Genomic DNA, 17,198 nt, shown 5'->3' with positions numbered 1-17,198 from the left:
TCTGATAGCACTCGTCCATGTGTGAGTGAACCCTCAATATGATGGGTTGGTTTTTCTATAGATTACGTATTGTCTGTAGCACATCCCCTGTTTTCATGAAGAGATGAGCTCCGGACAAAAATTATATTTTAGGCCACATAAAAGATGTGATTAGCAAATAAACAAGAATTTGGTTTTTCCCTAGATGACTGATATTTTCATGTGCCAAAAATCGGGATCAAGCGGTATTGCAAATGGGATCTAACTGCTTTGCCCAGAGGTTTCTAATCAACTGTGAAATATCCTCTTTAAAACAATGAAGAATGTACTGTGTCTTTGCTTTGACCTTCATCCTGCCACATCACTACATTGCACTTGTATATAAAGTTGCCAAACAATTTATAAAAATGACAAATCACTAAAAATGCTTGATTATTTCATGTAGTTAGAAAAAAAAATAGAAAACTTAGAAAAGCCTCAAGACGATACTATAGAATCCTGATATTATGCTGCACGGGATTCCAAAAATAAGATTCCAGTCAATGTCTCTACTTGTTATGTGCAGTGAATGCAGAGCGGATTTTCTAAGACACTTAAATCAGAAATCCATGAAAATCGTATATCAGAGAAGTATTAGTTATGAACGTGAAAAACATAATCACATGAGTGGAGTCCACTTTGAGGGTTAAAGAGCGTCTGAAAATATAGAGGATAGAGTTATTTCTTACAAAAGCAATTTTGCCACACAATTTAGCCTAGAGTATTATAAAATTTACCCATGATGAAGACAGCAATTTTGAGGACTAAACTGAGATTTTCAAGCATAGGTTAGTCCATAAGGCGTTAGGAACATGCCTGCTTTCTATCTACTGGTTCGGGATGGTATTGAAAAGCAGCCCTTTTTACTTTTAATACATCTGAGCTGTAATACCAGGAACAATCCATAAACTAGTGGGGCTTCTGAAAAAGTGGCTTTGTTTTGTGAAAATCTCTTTAAAGGGAACCTGTCACCCCCCAGGGCGTTTTTAAGTAAAAGAGCCACCTTCAGCAGCACCGAGGCTGCAGTCTGTGAAGGTGGCTCTTATGTTTAGCATCTCTAGGAACGCTGAAATAATATCTTTTATAAATTTCGTGCCATACCTCTATTGAGTCCTGGAGGTATGTCTTCTCCCCAGTGTCAACCGCGTCCGAGAAGTCAATCATCCCCCTGTGTCATCCGGGCGCCACCTCCTCTCTGTCGTGACGTCACCGGCACCTTTGTGTAGCCGAGGCCCCAGATCCCGCGCCTTCACAAATCTCGCAAGACTTCGACACTATCTTCAATGGAGCACGGTGACCTGTTCCACTGCGCAGGCGCCAGATTCCCAGCCCCGCAGTGTGAATACATCATAACACACTGCGGGGCGGGATCTGGGCCTCCGCTGTGCACAGGCGCAATCTACTTACATCACTTGATGTAAGTTCCAGGGCAGCACGCACAGCGCATGCCTGAGAAATAATTGCAGAGCGCAGGCACTGGTGACAGCACAAGACAGAGAGGAGGTGGCACCCGGTGGGATGATAGACGGCTGCGAGGCGGCTGAGTCAGGGGGAGAAAACATACATCCCTGAATCAATAGAGGTATGGAGGGAAATTTATAAAAGTGATTATTTCAGCGTTCCTAGGGATAATAAACATAAGAGCAGCCTTAGTGTTGCTGAAGGTGGTTCTTTTACTTAAAATTGCTCTGGGGGGGGTTGACAGGTTCTTTTTAACTTAAAATGACGTAAATGTATGTCAGTGCTGGAGAGCCATTCTGTGGCGAGTGCTCAATTACATTGGAAAGAGCTTGTAAGCATGTTGGGCCCACAGCTAGACCACGGTGGTGGCCAGTCTCCTAGATCTGTATTCTCCAACTCCTGTCTTCAAAGCCCAACAACAGATAATATTTTCAGAATTTACTTAGTTTTGCCCAAGTGATAATTCCATCAACTGTACAATACTAAATAAATCCTGAAAAGATGATCTGTTAGTGGACTGTCACCTTGAGGACTGGAGTTGGGAAATAGACAATGAGTTGCAAACACACAAAGCACATTTTGGAAGACATTTCCTGGTGATTACCACATTCTCCTTAAAGGGAAAGGGAATATGTCCATAGGATCAACCCTCCTAAGCTGTCTATATGGTTATGCAGGTCATAAGAAGCTGAGTCTAATGGCACCTTAATATTTGTAATTCGTTGAATGGTTCAAGAGAAATGCATGTTTTTTAAAATATGTAAATGAGCTGAATAGATCTATGCTCCAGAGTAGGATTTTCCTTAGAGTCTGCCTCCAGAGATCTTTTCAGCTTATTTATATATTAGGATATCATTTGATTCAACTTTCTATGAGTTACATGTCCATATAGATTGCTTAGGAGGGTCTATCCTACTGACAGAGTCCCTTTAAGAGTGACTGTACACACTGTAAACTATGATTTCAGAGGTCAGAATTACCTGATACATAAAGTACAGCTGGTGACACGTCAGCAACATCATTAAGCCGTGTACTATTTTGATACCAGTAAATCTCCACAGGTTCAGGCGGTCCTACAGCCTCACAGGTAAGATTAAATGGTGTTTTTCTAGTGACATTTAATGTCTCTGGTTGTCGAATGAAATGCGGAAGACCTAAATGAAAGGGAAATTACATGAGTACAACTCTGTTTAACAGTAAGAATGAAACATAAAATGATAGATATAATAACTCTAGATGGTGGCCGATTCCAACGCATCGGGTATTCTAGAATATGCATGTCCACGTAGTATATTGCACAGCCACGTAGTATATTGCCCAACCACGTAGAATATTGCCCAGTCACGTAGTATATTGCCCAGTGACGTAGTATATTGCCCAGCCACATAGTATATTGCCCAGCCACTTAGTATATTGCCTAGTCACATAGTATATTGCCCAGCTACGTAGTATATTGCCCAGCCCCGTAGTATATTTCCCAGTCACGTAGTATATTGCCCAGTTACGTAGTATATTGTCCAGTTACATAGTATATTGCCCAGTGACATAGTATATTGCCCAGCCACATAGTATATTGCCCAGCCACGTAGTATATTGCCCAGTCACTTAGTATATTGCCCAGTCACTTAGTATATTGCCCAGTCACGTAGTATATTTCCCAGTCACGTAGTATATTGCCCAGTGACGTAGTATATTGCCCAGCCACGTAGTATATTGCACAGCTACGTAGTATATTGCCCAGCCCCGTAGTATATTTCCCAGTCACGTAGTATATTGCCCAGTTACGTAGTATAGTCACGTAGTATATTGCCCAGCCACGTAGTATATTGCACAGCGACGTAGTATACAGCACAGAGCCACGTAGTATACAGCACAGACATGTATTATACTGCCCAGTCACGTAGTAATAAGGTTTCATGCATCCTTTAATACGATGTGTAGTAGAGGGGTTACAAGGACACCAAACTTCAGGAAGGCAAATTTCCAATGGATGAGAGATAAACTTAGTGCAATAAACTGGGACAATATCCTGAGACTTAAGAAAGCACAAAGAAAATGGGAGATGTTTATTAGCATCCTGGATAGGACCTGTGCACAATATATACCGTACTAGATGGTGGCCCGATTCTAACGCATCGGGTATTCTAGAATATGCATGTTCACGTAGTATATTGCACAGCCCACGTAGTATATTGCCCAGCCACGTAGTATATTGCCCAGTCACGTACTATATTGCCCAGCGACGTAGTATATTGCCCAGCGACATAGTATATTGCCCAGCCACATAGTATATTGCCCAGTCACGTAGTATATTGCCCAGTCACGTAGTATATTGTCCAGTCACGAAGTATATTGCGCAGCCACGTAGTATATTGCACAGCGATTGAGTATACAGCACAGACATGTAGTATAAAAATCTATATATATATAATTGTCTAAGGGTCACTTCCGTCTGTCAGTCTGTCCTTCGGTCACGGTTATTCGTTCTGCCTGTCATGGCTGCCGCGACCAATCAGTGACGGGCACAGTCCGATTAGTCCCTCCCTTACTCCCCTGCACTCACTGCCCGGCGCCCGCTCCGTAATCCCCTCCACTCACCGCTCACACAGGGTTAGTGGCAGCAGTAACGGCCCGCGGTGTAACGCACTCCATTACCGCTGCTATTAACCCTGTGTGTCCCCAACTATTTACTATTGATGCTGCCTATGCAGCATCAATAGTAAAAATAGGTCATGTTAAAAATAATTAAAAAAAAACCTGGTATACTCACCCTCCGCTGCATTTCCCGCTCCTCGCCACGCTTCCGCTCCCGTCTGAGCACTGGTGTGCGACAAGGACCTGCCGTGACGTCACGGTCATGTGACCGCGACGTCATCATAGGTCCTGCTCACACCAGCCCTGGGACTGCAAGCTGACGCTTGCAATGGAGCAATCCCGGGAGCGTGGCGAGGAGCGAGAAAGGCGGCTAATGGTAAGTATAGCAGGACTTCCAACGGGCCTTCAGAAGGTGAGTATATGTTTATTTATTTTTTTAAGTCTCTATACTACGTGGCTCTGTGCTGGCCAATATACTACGTGGCTGGGCAATATACTACGTGGCTCTGCTATATACTACGTGACTGGGCAATATACTATGTGGCTGGGCAATATACTACGTGGCTCTGCTATATACTACGTGGCTGGGCAATATACTACGTAACTGGGCAATATACTCCGTCGCTGGCCAATATACTGCGTGGCTGAGCAATATACTACGTTGCTCTGCTATATACTACGTGACTGGGCAATATACTATGTGGCTGGACAATATACTACGTCGCTGGGCAATATAGTACGTGACTGGGCAATATACTACATGGCTGGGCAATATACTACTTGGGCTGTGCAAGATACTACGTGGACATGCATATTCTAGAATACCCGGTGCGTTAGAATCGGGCCACCATCTAGTACGGTATATATTGTGCACAGGTCCTATCCAGGATGCTAATAAGCGTCTCCCATTTTCTTTGTGCTTTTTAAGTCTCAGGATATTGTCCCAGTTTATTGCACTAAGTTCATCTCTCATCCATTGGAAATTTGCCTTCCTGAAGTTTGGTGTCCTTGTAACCCCTCTACTACACATCTTATTAAAGGATACATGAAAACTTATTATTTTGTGATCACTATTACCCAAGTGACCCCCAACCCTTATATTTGATATGCGGTCTGGCCTGTTGGTTAATATTAGGTCTAGCAGTGCCCCCCTTCTTTTTGGGTCCTGAACCAGTTGTGAAAGGTAACTGTCTCTCATAGTTGCCAAAAACCGATTAACTTTGCTGGAACTGCAGGTTTCTGTTCCCCAATCTATTTCAGGGTAGTAGAAGTCCCCCATAATAATGACTTCTCCTTGAGGCGCAGCTTCATCTATTTGCTTTATGAGGATATTCTCCACTGCTTCCATTATTTTTGTAAACTTATAACAAACCCTTATCAGTAATTTATTATTTTTCCCCCTCCCCTTATCTCCACCAACAGGGACTCTACATTTTCATTAGATTCATCTATATTATCACGCAGGATGGGTTTTAAGGATGATTTTACATATAGACACACCCCTCGCCCTCGCTTATCCGTTCGGTCATTCCTGAACAGACTTTAGCCCTGCAAGTTAACAGCCCAGTCATGGCTCTCATCCAGCCATGTCTCAGATATCCCTAACATGTCATAGTTATGCTCCAACAAAATGAGTTCTAATTCCTCCATTTTGTTGGTGAGGCTTCTGGCAGTAGTATACATACACTTTATGTATCTCTCTGTGCCTCTATTCTTTCTTAAATTATTAACTGCTCTGAGACCACCCCCAATGCCACCCCCAATTTCATTATTTGTGCCCAGGTCACTATCTACACTATCTTCCCCTCCTATAAAATGAATACCTTCCCCCCCCAATCCTTAGTTTAAACACTCCTCCAACCTTCTAGCCATTTTCTCCCCCAGCACAGCTACACCTTTCCCACTGATGTGCAGCCCATCAGGGCCGGACTGGCCATCTGGCAATTCTGGCAAATGCCAGAAGGGCCTGTCTGGTCATGGGCTGCCTTGTCTGCTACATTGTTAACAGAATTGGTGTTCTCAAGACACCCATACTGTTAAGAGTTGTGATGGAGCACAAAGTTGCTGATTCCATCACTTGCCCCAGCAGCCCACGTGTATCATTAGAAATATTGGTCATGTAGTAAATCTTCCTTTTCTCCATCCAGGATAATATTAGTAATATATCCCATCTGGTTCATGGGGACAGGAACAAAATGGGCCTGTGTGATTTCAAATGCCAGGGCTGAATTTCATCCCCAGTCCGTACCTGGCCCATCTCTATCATAGAACCTGTAGCCAGCTGAGAAGTCGGCCCAGTTCCCCAGGAACCCAAACCCCTCCTTCCTACACCAATTTTTGAGCCACTTATTTATCTCCCTAATCTCCCGTTGCCTCTCTGGCATGGCACGTGGTATAGGCAGTATTTCAGAGAATACTGCCTTGGAGATCCTTGTTTTAAGCTTGCAGCCTAATTCCCTGAAATCGTTTTTAAGGACCTTCTACCTACCTCTAACTTTGCCATTTGAGCCAATGTGAACCATGACCGCTGGGTCCTCACCAGCCCCTCCCAGTAATCTGTCAACCCGATCAGCGATGTGTTGGACTTAAGCACCAGGTATGCAACACACTATTTGACGATCCCTGTCTTTGTGACAGATTGCCCTATCTGTTCCCCTAATATTTGAGTTCCCCACTACCAGCACCTGTCTGGCCTACCCTGCTCTCCTATTTCCCTCCTTACTGGAGCACACACTCCTCCGGCTTTCAGAGGACATGCCTTGCTGCAGCAGTGCTACCCCTGCACTGGCACCCTTCTCATCTGCCAACTTAGCAAACTTATTGGGGTGTGCCAGATCAGGACTAACCTCCCTGGCACTCTTCCCTCTACCTCGCCTTCTATCTGTCACCCAGCAAGCTGCCTCACTTTCCTGCAGCTCCATCCTACCATCCCCCCCTCATCTATTCCATTGAGCGTCTGCTCAGTGAGCAGAAGACTCATTTCCATATTGTCCATGGATCTCAGTGTTGCCAGCTGCACATTTAGATCCAGTATCTGGGCTTCCACATGCACAACGTGCTCACATCTCGCACAGCAGTATGCACCCTCGACCGGCTGATCAAGGATTGCATACATGTGGCAAGATGTGCACTGGATGGCATTATCAATAGTGGAGCACATTTCCTAATGGGGATTGCACCAGACAGAAAAGTTAAGTAAAAAGAAATTTAGAGTATTAATAAAATACAGGCACACTTATTGATTCCAAGATTGTAGACACCTGCGATGCTAATTAGTGGACACACCTTGATTTAACATGTCCCTTTTGTGACATTATTTTCAGGGGTATCATCATTAATGTCCAGGCCTATGTCATGAGTTTTTTTTTTTTTAATTCTGTGGAAGATTGGTTGAAAAGCAGTGTCTGACTTTCATTTGTTCATTATCATAGATTTTTTATTTATTATTACTTTTGTCAGATTAAAGTTATTTCTGTGACCATTGTGGGTTTTTCTGTCATTAAACGAGGGGTACCAACAATTTTGACCACGTGTGTATATGGGCCATTGTATGTGCTGAATATATCTTATCACTGAAAATGCCTGGTGTTGATCTGATATGAATTACATAATCTAAGCATAGCTCATAAATATGGTCACTCCTTCTGTTTAGCTACAAAGGGGTAGAGGGTGTGGTTGCATCGGGCCCCTCGCCGGAGAAGCCCACCCAGAGCTACCCCCAATCCTAATTCTATTCACCGCACGCAGATATGGTTAAGCCCAGTGGTAGTGCAGAGAGACATGATCTCCCTGCACTATCGCTCTCTGTTCTGTAGACCACAGGTCACTTAAAACCTGCGGTTAACAGCATGGCACAGTGGTGCACTGACCAAGGCACTGGCGTGAAAACAAGACATCATCATGATGCTCCAAGACTCACATCCTGTGCAAGCACCGGCGCAATTACATCAGTGCGTTGGTCCGCCAGCACATTGCCGGTGGACTCCACAGGATCCTGGATTAGACAAGCATGTGATGTTTTTTATTTTGCTTAAAACTAGTGCTGTGATTATGGGGGAAATCATAAAGTATGAGGTACCTTTATACAGTGTGAGGTCTACCCGAGAGGAACCTCATACAGTGTGGGGGTCACTCATATATTGTAGGGACTACTGTGGGGGGGGGGGGCGTGTGCGGCAACTATACAGCGTGGGAGCTAATGTGGTGGCCATTATACAGTTTGAGATCTACTATGGGGCCATCATAAAGTGTGGGGTGCCATCATATAGTGTGGGGACTATTATAGGAGTCATTATACAGTTTGGGGGCTACTGTGGAGGGTCCTCCTACACTGGAGAAGGCCCTCAAAATGTGTGGAATACTGAAGGGGCCATTATACAGTATGAGAGCCATTTTACAGTGTGGGGAACATTATATGGTGTGGGGGCTACTGTGTGTGCCTTTGTACAATGTGGTTCTACTGTGGGGACTGTGGGCATTTTTCATTGTTTTTAAATTGGTTTGTTGTCCTTATATATATTACTAGAAATAGGCCCGATGCTATCGCATCAGCTGAGTGGTGAAATTAACATCTGTGTATGCTTAGTGGTGCTGACAGGAGCAGCGGACATGTCTCACACCGCTTGCGCTTCCAACATATCTGTTCTGTATTATCCCTCTGCATTTTTGTATTTTTGCGCAGGCGCAGTTCTTGGCCTTGCGGCCACGAACAGTGCCTGCGCAAGTGACACTGCCGCGGTGCCTTATGGGATTCGGGGACAGTGGCCAGAAGTCCCAACTGGCGATTATATGTGTTAAAATGAATGTTCTATTTCTGTGAGGTCCCCATTTCTGCATATATTTTGTTTTCACTTATGTCTTTTTTATATGCTTTGGGTTGACCTCCTTCTACCGCATTGGTGGTGCTCGTCTATTATTTTCTGTACTGTTGGGACCATTATACAGTGTGAGGATTACTGTGGGGCCATCATACCGTCTGGGGACCAATATACAATGTTGGGGCTACCGTGTGAGCCATTTTACAGTGTGAGGACTACTGTGAGGACCATTACACAGTGTGGGGATTAGGGTGGGGGTCATTATACAGTTTAGGGACTACTATGGGGAGCCATAATACCATTAGTTTGGGGGTACTGTGGGGAACATTATATAGTGTGGGGATTACTGTGAGGGCCTTTCTACAGAGTGGGGAATACTGTGGGGGCCCTCATATAATTTGGGGTTCTCATAAAGTTTGTGGACTACTGTAGGTGCCATTATACAGTGTGGGGGCTACTGTGTGAGCCATTACACAGTGAGGGCTACTGTGGGAACAATTATACAGTGTGAGGGCTACTGTAGGGGCTATTATACAGTCTATGAGCTGTGAGGACCATTATACAGTGTGAGGACTATTGTGGGGGGGTCATTATACTGTGTTTTTAAACATATGAATGAGGAGCTTTGGGGGTATCATACTGTGAATAAGGGAGCTGTGGACCCATGATACTGTGTATAGGAGAGCTGTTGGTCCATCATACTGTGTATAATGAAGCTGCAGTCCCACCAGAGTGTGTATAGTGGTGCAATGTAAATATACTGTGTATAGAGGAGCTGTGGGCTCATATCATGTATAGGGAAGCTGTGGGCTCATTAAACTGAGACCAGGAGAACTGTAGACCCATTAAGCCGTGTATAGGGGAGCAGTGTACCCATCATACGGAGTAAAGGGTAGCCAAGGGAACACTATACCGTATATAGGGGATCTGTACATGGTAGACTCAGGGGACATTATTAAATGCAATGTGAGCACTTAAGAAGCATTATTGTTATTGCGGCTCTTAGGCTATGTGTACACGTTGCGTTTTTTTCGCGTTTTTTCCATGTTTTTCGCAGTAAAAATGCTTAAAAAATGCTTCCCATTATTTCTAATGTAATTCCGCATTGTTGTGCACATGATGCATTTTTTTCCACGAAAAAAATGCATAGCGGTAAAAAACGCAACATGTTCATAAATTTTGCGGAATTTCCGTGTTTTTTGCCGCTATTTATTGTATTGGGAAGCTCTGGAAAAAAATGCGCAAAAACGCAAGCAGATTTCCTGCGAAAGGAGTCAGGTTTTGCTCAGGAAAATTCTACAGACATTCGGCAACGTTTGCACATAGTCTAAGGGTACTGTGACCAAAGATGTGCTTGAGGCATTATAATTTTCTAGGGGCAAAATGTGGACACGGTTTCCTCGGGCCCTTGCATAGGGCATTAGTATTTTCCAAGGGTGATTTTTACCATCTAAAGGGCACAAAGGAGGCATTTTACATAGTAAGGGGCACAATGATAGACATTATTATGTAGGGCACTAAGAGGAGCAGTACTATGGACACATACGGCAAAAGTAGCGGCTCAGCATTGGGGTGACAGCAAGTTGAGGAATTTGTGCTGCTTGAGAATATATGGGGATGGTGCTGAAAATGTGAGAAATCAAATATGTCTTTGCTGTAAACTCTGTTAAGGTGTTGTGGCTGGCAGAAGTTGTCATGTCAGACTGGGCCAGATGGAAAAGATGGGATAAGTGAACGAAGAAAGAACGTCAGCTGTAAGTCACCATCTACAAAAAATTTAACTGTTATCTTTTACACGTTCTACCGCTATATGGTCACCATGAGGCGTTAATATTGATCTTAGCCTTTGTATAGTGATTTCTTTTGAGTAACGACAGTCATCGGCTGAGTGAGGTTCCTATACACCCACAATTAGGCTTCGCCACCATAGTTGTAATCAGTGCTTCCTTGATAGTGGTCCACTTAGGAGTTCTTGACCCCACACACCACCTGATCTGAACCCAGGATGTTCAGAAAATGCTTTAACCCCTTAAGCCCCAAGGGTGGTTTGCACGTTAATGACCGGGCCAATTTTTACAATTCTGACCACTGTCCCTTTATGAGGTTATAACTCTGTAATGCTTCAACGGATCCCGGTGATTCTGACAATGTTTTCTCATGACATATTGGGCTTCATGATAGTGGTAAAATTTCTTTGATAATACCTGCGTTTATTTGTGAAAAAAATAGAAATTTGGCGAAAATTTTGAAAAGTTCGCAATTTTCCAACTTTGAATTTTTATGCCCTTAAATCACAGAGATATGTCACACAAAATACTTAATAAGTAACATTTCCCACATGTCTACTTTACATCAGCACAATTTTGTAACCAAAATCTTTTTTTGTTAGGGAGTTATAAGGGTTAAAAGTTGACCAGCAATTTCTCATTTTTACAACATCATTTTTTTTTTAGGGACCACATCACATTTGAAGTCATTTTGAGGGGTCTATATGATAGAAAATAACCAAGTGTGACACCATTCTAAAAACTGCACTCCTCAAGGTGCTGAAAACCACATTCAATTAGTTTATTAACCCTTCAGGTGTTTCACAGGAATTTTTCTAATGTTTTAAAAAAATGAACAGTTCACTCTTTTTTTTTTGCAAAAAATTTACTTCAGCTCCAATTTGTTTTATTTTACCAAGGGTAACAGGAGAAAATGGACCCCAAACGTTGTTGTACAATTTATCCTGAGTATGCCAATACCCCATATGTGGGGGTAAACCACTGTTTGGGCGCATGGCAGAGCTCGGAAGGAAAGGAGCCATTTGACTTTTCAATGCAAAATTGACTGGAATTGAGATGGGACACCATGTTGCGTTTGGAGAGCCCCTGATGTGCCTAAACATTGAAACCCCCCACAAGTGACACCATTTTGGAAAGTAGACCCCCTAAGGAACTTATCTAGATGTGTGGTGAGCACTTTGACCAACCAAGTGCTTCACAGAAGTTTATAATGTAGAGCCGCAAAAATAAAAAATCATATTTTTTCACAAAAATAATTTTTTCGCCCCCAATGTTTTATTTTCCCAAGGGTAAGAGAAGAAATTGGACCCCAAAAGTCGTTGTGCAAATTGTCCTGAGTACGCTGATACCCCATACGTGGGGGTAAACCACTGTTTGGGTGCATAGCAGAGCTCGGAAGGGAAGAAGTGCCGTTTGACTTTTCAATGCAAAATTGACAGGAATTGAGATGGGACGCCATGTTGCGTTTGGAGAGCCACTGATGTGCTTAAACATTAAAACCACCCACATGTGACATTTTGGAAACTAGACCCCCTAAAGAACTTATCTAGATGTGTTGTGAGAGCTTTGAACCCTCAAGTGTTTCACTACAGTTTATAACGCAGAGCCGTGAAAATAAAAAAAAAAATTTTCCACAAAAATTATTTTTAGCCCCCAGTTTTGTATTTTTTCAAGGGTATCAGGAGAAATTGGACCCCAAAAGTTGTTGTCCGATTTGTCCTGAGTACGCCAATACCCCATATGTGGGGGGGGGGGAACCACCATTTGGGTGCATAGCAGAGCTCAAAAGGGAAGGAGCGCCATTTGGAATGCAGACTTAGATGGATTGGTCTGCAGGCGTCACGTTGCATTTGCAGAATCTCCGATGTACCTAAACAGTAGAAGCCCCCCACAAGTGACCCCATATTGGAAACTAGACCCCCCCAAGGAACTTATCTAGATGTGTTGTGAGAACTTTGAACCCCCAAGTGTTTCACTACAGTTTATTACACAGAGCTGTGAAAATAAAAAATCATTTTTTTCTCACAAAAATGGTTTTTTAGCCCCCCAAATTTTTATTTTCCCAAGAGTAACAAAAGAAATTGGACCCCAAAAGTTGTTTTCCAATTTGTCCTGAGTACGCTGATACCCCATATCTTGGGGTAAACCCCTGTTTGGGCGCACGGGAGAGCTCGGAAGGGAAGGAGCACTTTTTTACTTTTTCAACACAGAATTGGCTGGAATTGAGATCGGACGCCATGTCGCGTTTGGAGAGCCCTGATGTGCCTAAACAGTGAAAACCCCCAATTGTAACAGAAACTCTAACCCAAACACACCCCTAACCCCAACCACACCCCTAACCACACCTCTAACTCCAACACATTCCTAACCGTAATACCAACCATAACCCTAACCACACCCCTAACCCTAATCCCAACCGTAAATGTAATCCAAACCCTAAGCCTAACTTTAGACCCAACCCTAACTGTAGCCCTAACCCTTACTTTAGACCCAACCCTAACTGTAGCACTAACCCTAACTTTAGCCCCAACCCTAACCCTAACTTTAACCCTAACTGTAGCTCTTACCCTAGCCCTAGCCCTAACCCTAGTGGGAAAATGGAAATAAATAAAAAAATTTAATTTTATTATTTTTCCCTAAGGGGGTGATGAAGGGGGGTTTGATTTACTTTTATAGTGGGTTTTTTAGTGGATTTTTATGATTGGTAGCTGTCACACACTAAAAGACGCTTTTTATTGCAAAAAATTGATTTTGCGTCTCCACATTTTGAGAGCTATAATTTTTCCATGTTTTGGTCCACAGAGTCAGGTGAGGCCTTGTTTTTTGCGGGACGAGTTGACATTTTTATTGGTAACATTTTCGGGCACATGACATTTTTTGATCGCTTTTTATTCCGATTTTTGTGAGGCAGAATGACCAAAAACCAGCTATTCATGAATTTCTTTTGTGGGGGGCGTTTATACCATTCCATGTTTGGTAAAATTGATAAAGCAGTTTTATTCTTCGGGTCAGTACGATTACAGCGATACCTCATTTATATCATTTTTTTATGTTTTGGCGCTTTTATACGATAAAAACTATTTTATAGAAAAAATTATTATTTTTGCATCGCTTTATTCTGAGGACTAAAACTTTTTTATTTTTTCGCTGATGGTGCTGTATGGCAGCTCGTTTCTTGCGGGACAAGATGATGTTTTCAGCGGTACTATGGTTATTTATATCCGTCTTTTTGATCGTGTGTTATTCCACCTTTTGTTCAGCGGTATGAAAATAAAGTGTTGTTTTTTGCCTCGTTTTTTTTTTTTTACGGTGTTCACTGAAGGGGTTAACTAGTGGGACACTTTTATAGGTCGGGTCGTTACAAATGCGGCGATACTAAATATGTGTACTGTTATTGTTTTTTTTATTATTTAAATAAAGAGATCTATTTATGGGAACAATATATATATTTTTTTTTATTTAGGAATTATTATTTATTTTATTTTTTTTTACACATCTAATTATTTATTTTTTCACATTATCACATTTTCCTAGGAGGGGACATCAATATATAGTGACAGATCGCTGATCTGAGACTTTGCAGAGCACTGTGTCAGATCAGTGATCTGATGTGCACTGCTCCTGGCTTACTTGTAAGCCACCTCCCTGCAGGACCCGGAAGTAGCCCCGCGGGAATTTTGGATCCGGGGCCTCCAGGGAGTTGACGCTCGGTACAAGGTAAGCACATTGCCTTGTACCGAGGATCTCAGGGAAGCCCACAGGGAGCCCCCTCCCTGCGCGATGCTTCCCTATGCACCCGGAACGCTGCGATCAGGGAGCGGTCTGTGACATAGTGCCGGATGTCAGCTGCGATAGTCAGCTGACACCCGGCTGCGATCGGCCGTGCTCCCCCCGTGAGCGTGGCCGATTACATATTACGTACTATCCCGTCACTGGGAATTAAGTCCCAGGTCACCTTGACGGGATAGTACGTCATATGGGATTAGGGGGTTAACAAGAATAAATTAATTAAAATATCATGTCCTGAGTTTCTTAACTTTCCTACCTTCCACCTGAATGTAGATGGGATCTGATACTATTTCTTCTTCCTTGATCGTTAACTTGCAGGTATATGTGCCATTATCAGACCTCTGTACACCTATAATGCTTAATCCAAAAGAATAAACAGTGTTAAAAAATGAAAAAATCATTGAATTTGTACTTTTGGCAAAATTGAATGACATAAAAATATTGTGCGGAATAGTCATGGCTGAAGGTAATATTTATGCAGCCCATAGGGGTTGTCTCTCATCTTTACCCAGAAGTAGTGAATAGAGACGGCAGCTGTAGATATTGAAATGGAGTTATAGTGGTTGTCCACTACTGGGCAGCCCCTTTTCAATGTCCCTAGTATGTGCCTCAGAACTTTTCCATCTGATGGAACCGTGAAGGCTGCAGCCCATCAGTGGCCACTAATTGGCTGCAGCACTCACTTGACATAAAAAATGTTGCAAGATTATAGGGGAAGACAAGGTTCAGAGTGGAACTGGTCTGGGAAGTAAGTATGCCATTCTTTATTATACGAGGCACGTTAAAAAAAAGTTGTCCAGTAGTGGCCAATACCTTTAAGTGCTACGGGCTGATAACTGTTTGTAACCATCGAACGGCATAGGCCTTACTAACCAATAACTATTCCAATATTTCTGTGAACTGGTCAACTATATTATTCCTCTATTCCAAACAGTAGTCATATAGCTATGTAATCATTATCCAAGTATAAGAATGAATCATGAGTTCAAAAGAGAAATACATTCAAATCCATATTCCTAAGGGTACCGTCACACAGTGCAATTTTCATCGCTACGACGGTACGATCCGTGACGCTCCAGCGTCTTAACAATATCGCTCCAGCGTCGTAGACTGCTGTCACACTTTGCAATCTACGACGCTGGAGCGATAATTTCATGACGTATGTGCGATGTAGAAGCCGTTGGTTACTATGCGCACATCGTATACAATATATGTTACACCATGCGATCATGCCGCCACAGCGGGACACTAGACGACGAAAGAAAGTTTCAAACGATCTGCTACGACGTACGATTCTCAGCGGGGTCCCTGATCGCAAGAGCGTGTCAGACACTGCGATCTCGTAACTATATCGCTCGAACGTCACGAATCGTGCCGTCGTAGCGATCAAAATTGCACTGTGTGACGGTACCCTTAGTCTTACCTGCATAATGAAAGCATGGTGGTCATCACACCATCAGGGATTTCAAAAGACTGGACAGAGATGCGATCAGAATGGGAGATCAACTGTCCATTCTTCCACCATGTTATCTGTTCTCCACTATCCAGATTAGGAACTTCAATGGAACAATTGAACTTGACATATTTGTGCTCAGAGAGAATAATAATGGGCACTGTAGGATTAAATTTGATGCGTTGGGAAGGCCGAGTCAACTGAATGTTTGGAGTTGGACTTGCTCCTATGTCTTTTAGAAAGTGCGTACTAGGTCTGTGGTCTTTAACTTCTGCCAGTAGGGTAGGTATATGGAGTCCTCCAATCTCTCCCAATACGGAGCTATCTGTAGAATGAAATGACACATATAGATCACAAAGTAATAAATTAAATATATAATGACAAAGGAGAATCATAGTGAGAATACAGTATCTGTGTCTAACGCGCATACAAACATGAACCAGATTTACTATAGAAAACACAAACATCAGAAATATTAACATTATACTGATGTTAAAAAGCCACTGTGTTTTTACAGTCATGTCAGAACTTCTCGCACAATCTGTTGGTTTATTCCCCATTACTGGTGCAGTCACTTCATGTTTAGAGCAAGCCTTTTTTCCAAAGTAACAGATTTGATTTTTATTTTGAGAATCATTCACTATTTCATGTATTTTTGTCCTTTTAACTTTATAGCAACGTACTGACCAAAAAGCTGTGTGAACTAAGCTCTAGATGTCATTTACATAGGGAGCAGCCTGCACAGTGTTACATGCTCCCCATGTACAGTGTTACATGCCTGTGCAGATAAGTACATACTCCTATTAGGGTACTCTACTACAGAGACGGTCTGAATCAAACAGGTATTAGTCAATAATTTGTGGCATTCCATCAAACATGTAAAATTCCCAGATCTTATAATGCCAAAATTACATATGGACATGTCACTAATGTTCAGTAGAAGACAATGAAATCCGAAAAAAAAATGCACACAAGAACAAGAAATTAAAAAGGTATATAATTTTTATTAGTATAAAAAAAGCATACATGTAGTAAAAAGAGAACAGAACGCGGCAACACTCACCGAACCTGTGGTAGGAATTTGTCTTTATTGCAGCATACGTACAAATATCTTCACGGCACGGGGGAGTGGAACAAGGAAAGAGGTGAGCAGGGAAGGGACGATGGCCGTTTCACGCCAACACCGGCGCTTCTACGGGTCCACCCGGTGTTGGGGGATCACAGTGTTAAAAACTGATCTACCGAAAGATAAGTCAGAGGAGGAACACAAGTTCAATC

At 42.7% G+C, this 17,198-nt stretch overlaps 1 protein-coding gene across 2 annotated transcripts in view; it reads right to left on the bottom strand.

The window, feature by feature from the left end:
* Positions 1-17,198, bottom strand: part of MERTK (MER proto-oncogene, tyrosine kinase) — a 238,387-nt gene that overhangs the window by 183,682 nt on the left and 37,507 nt on the right. For both annotated transcript variants that reach the window (XM_069769212.1, XM_069769214.1), the window contains exons 2-4: positions 15,891-16,245; positions 14,724-14,824; positions 2,460-2,633 (exon numbers count right to left, since the gene is read on the bottom strand). In XM_069769212.1, coding sequence (XP_069625313.1) covers positions 2,460-2,633; positions 14,724-14,824; positions 15,891-16,245 — 630 coding nt within the window. The remainder of the gene's footprint in view (positions 1-2,459; positions 2,634-14,723; positions 14,825-15,890; positions 16,246-17,198) is intronic.

Source organism: Ranitomeya imitator, chromosome 5 (genome assembly GCF_032444005.1).
Source record: "Ranitomeya imitator isolate aRanImi1 chromosome 5, aRanImi1.pri, whole genome shotgun sequence".
Lineage (NCBI taxonomy): Eukaryota > Metazoa > Chordata > Amphibia > Anura > Dendrobatidae > Ranitomeya > Ranitomeya imitator.
This window is presented reverse-complemented; position numbering and strand designations above follow the sequence as displayed.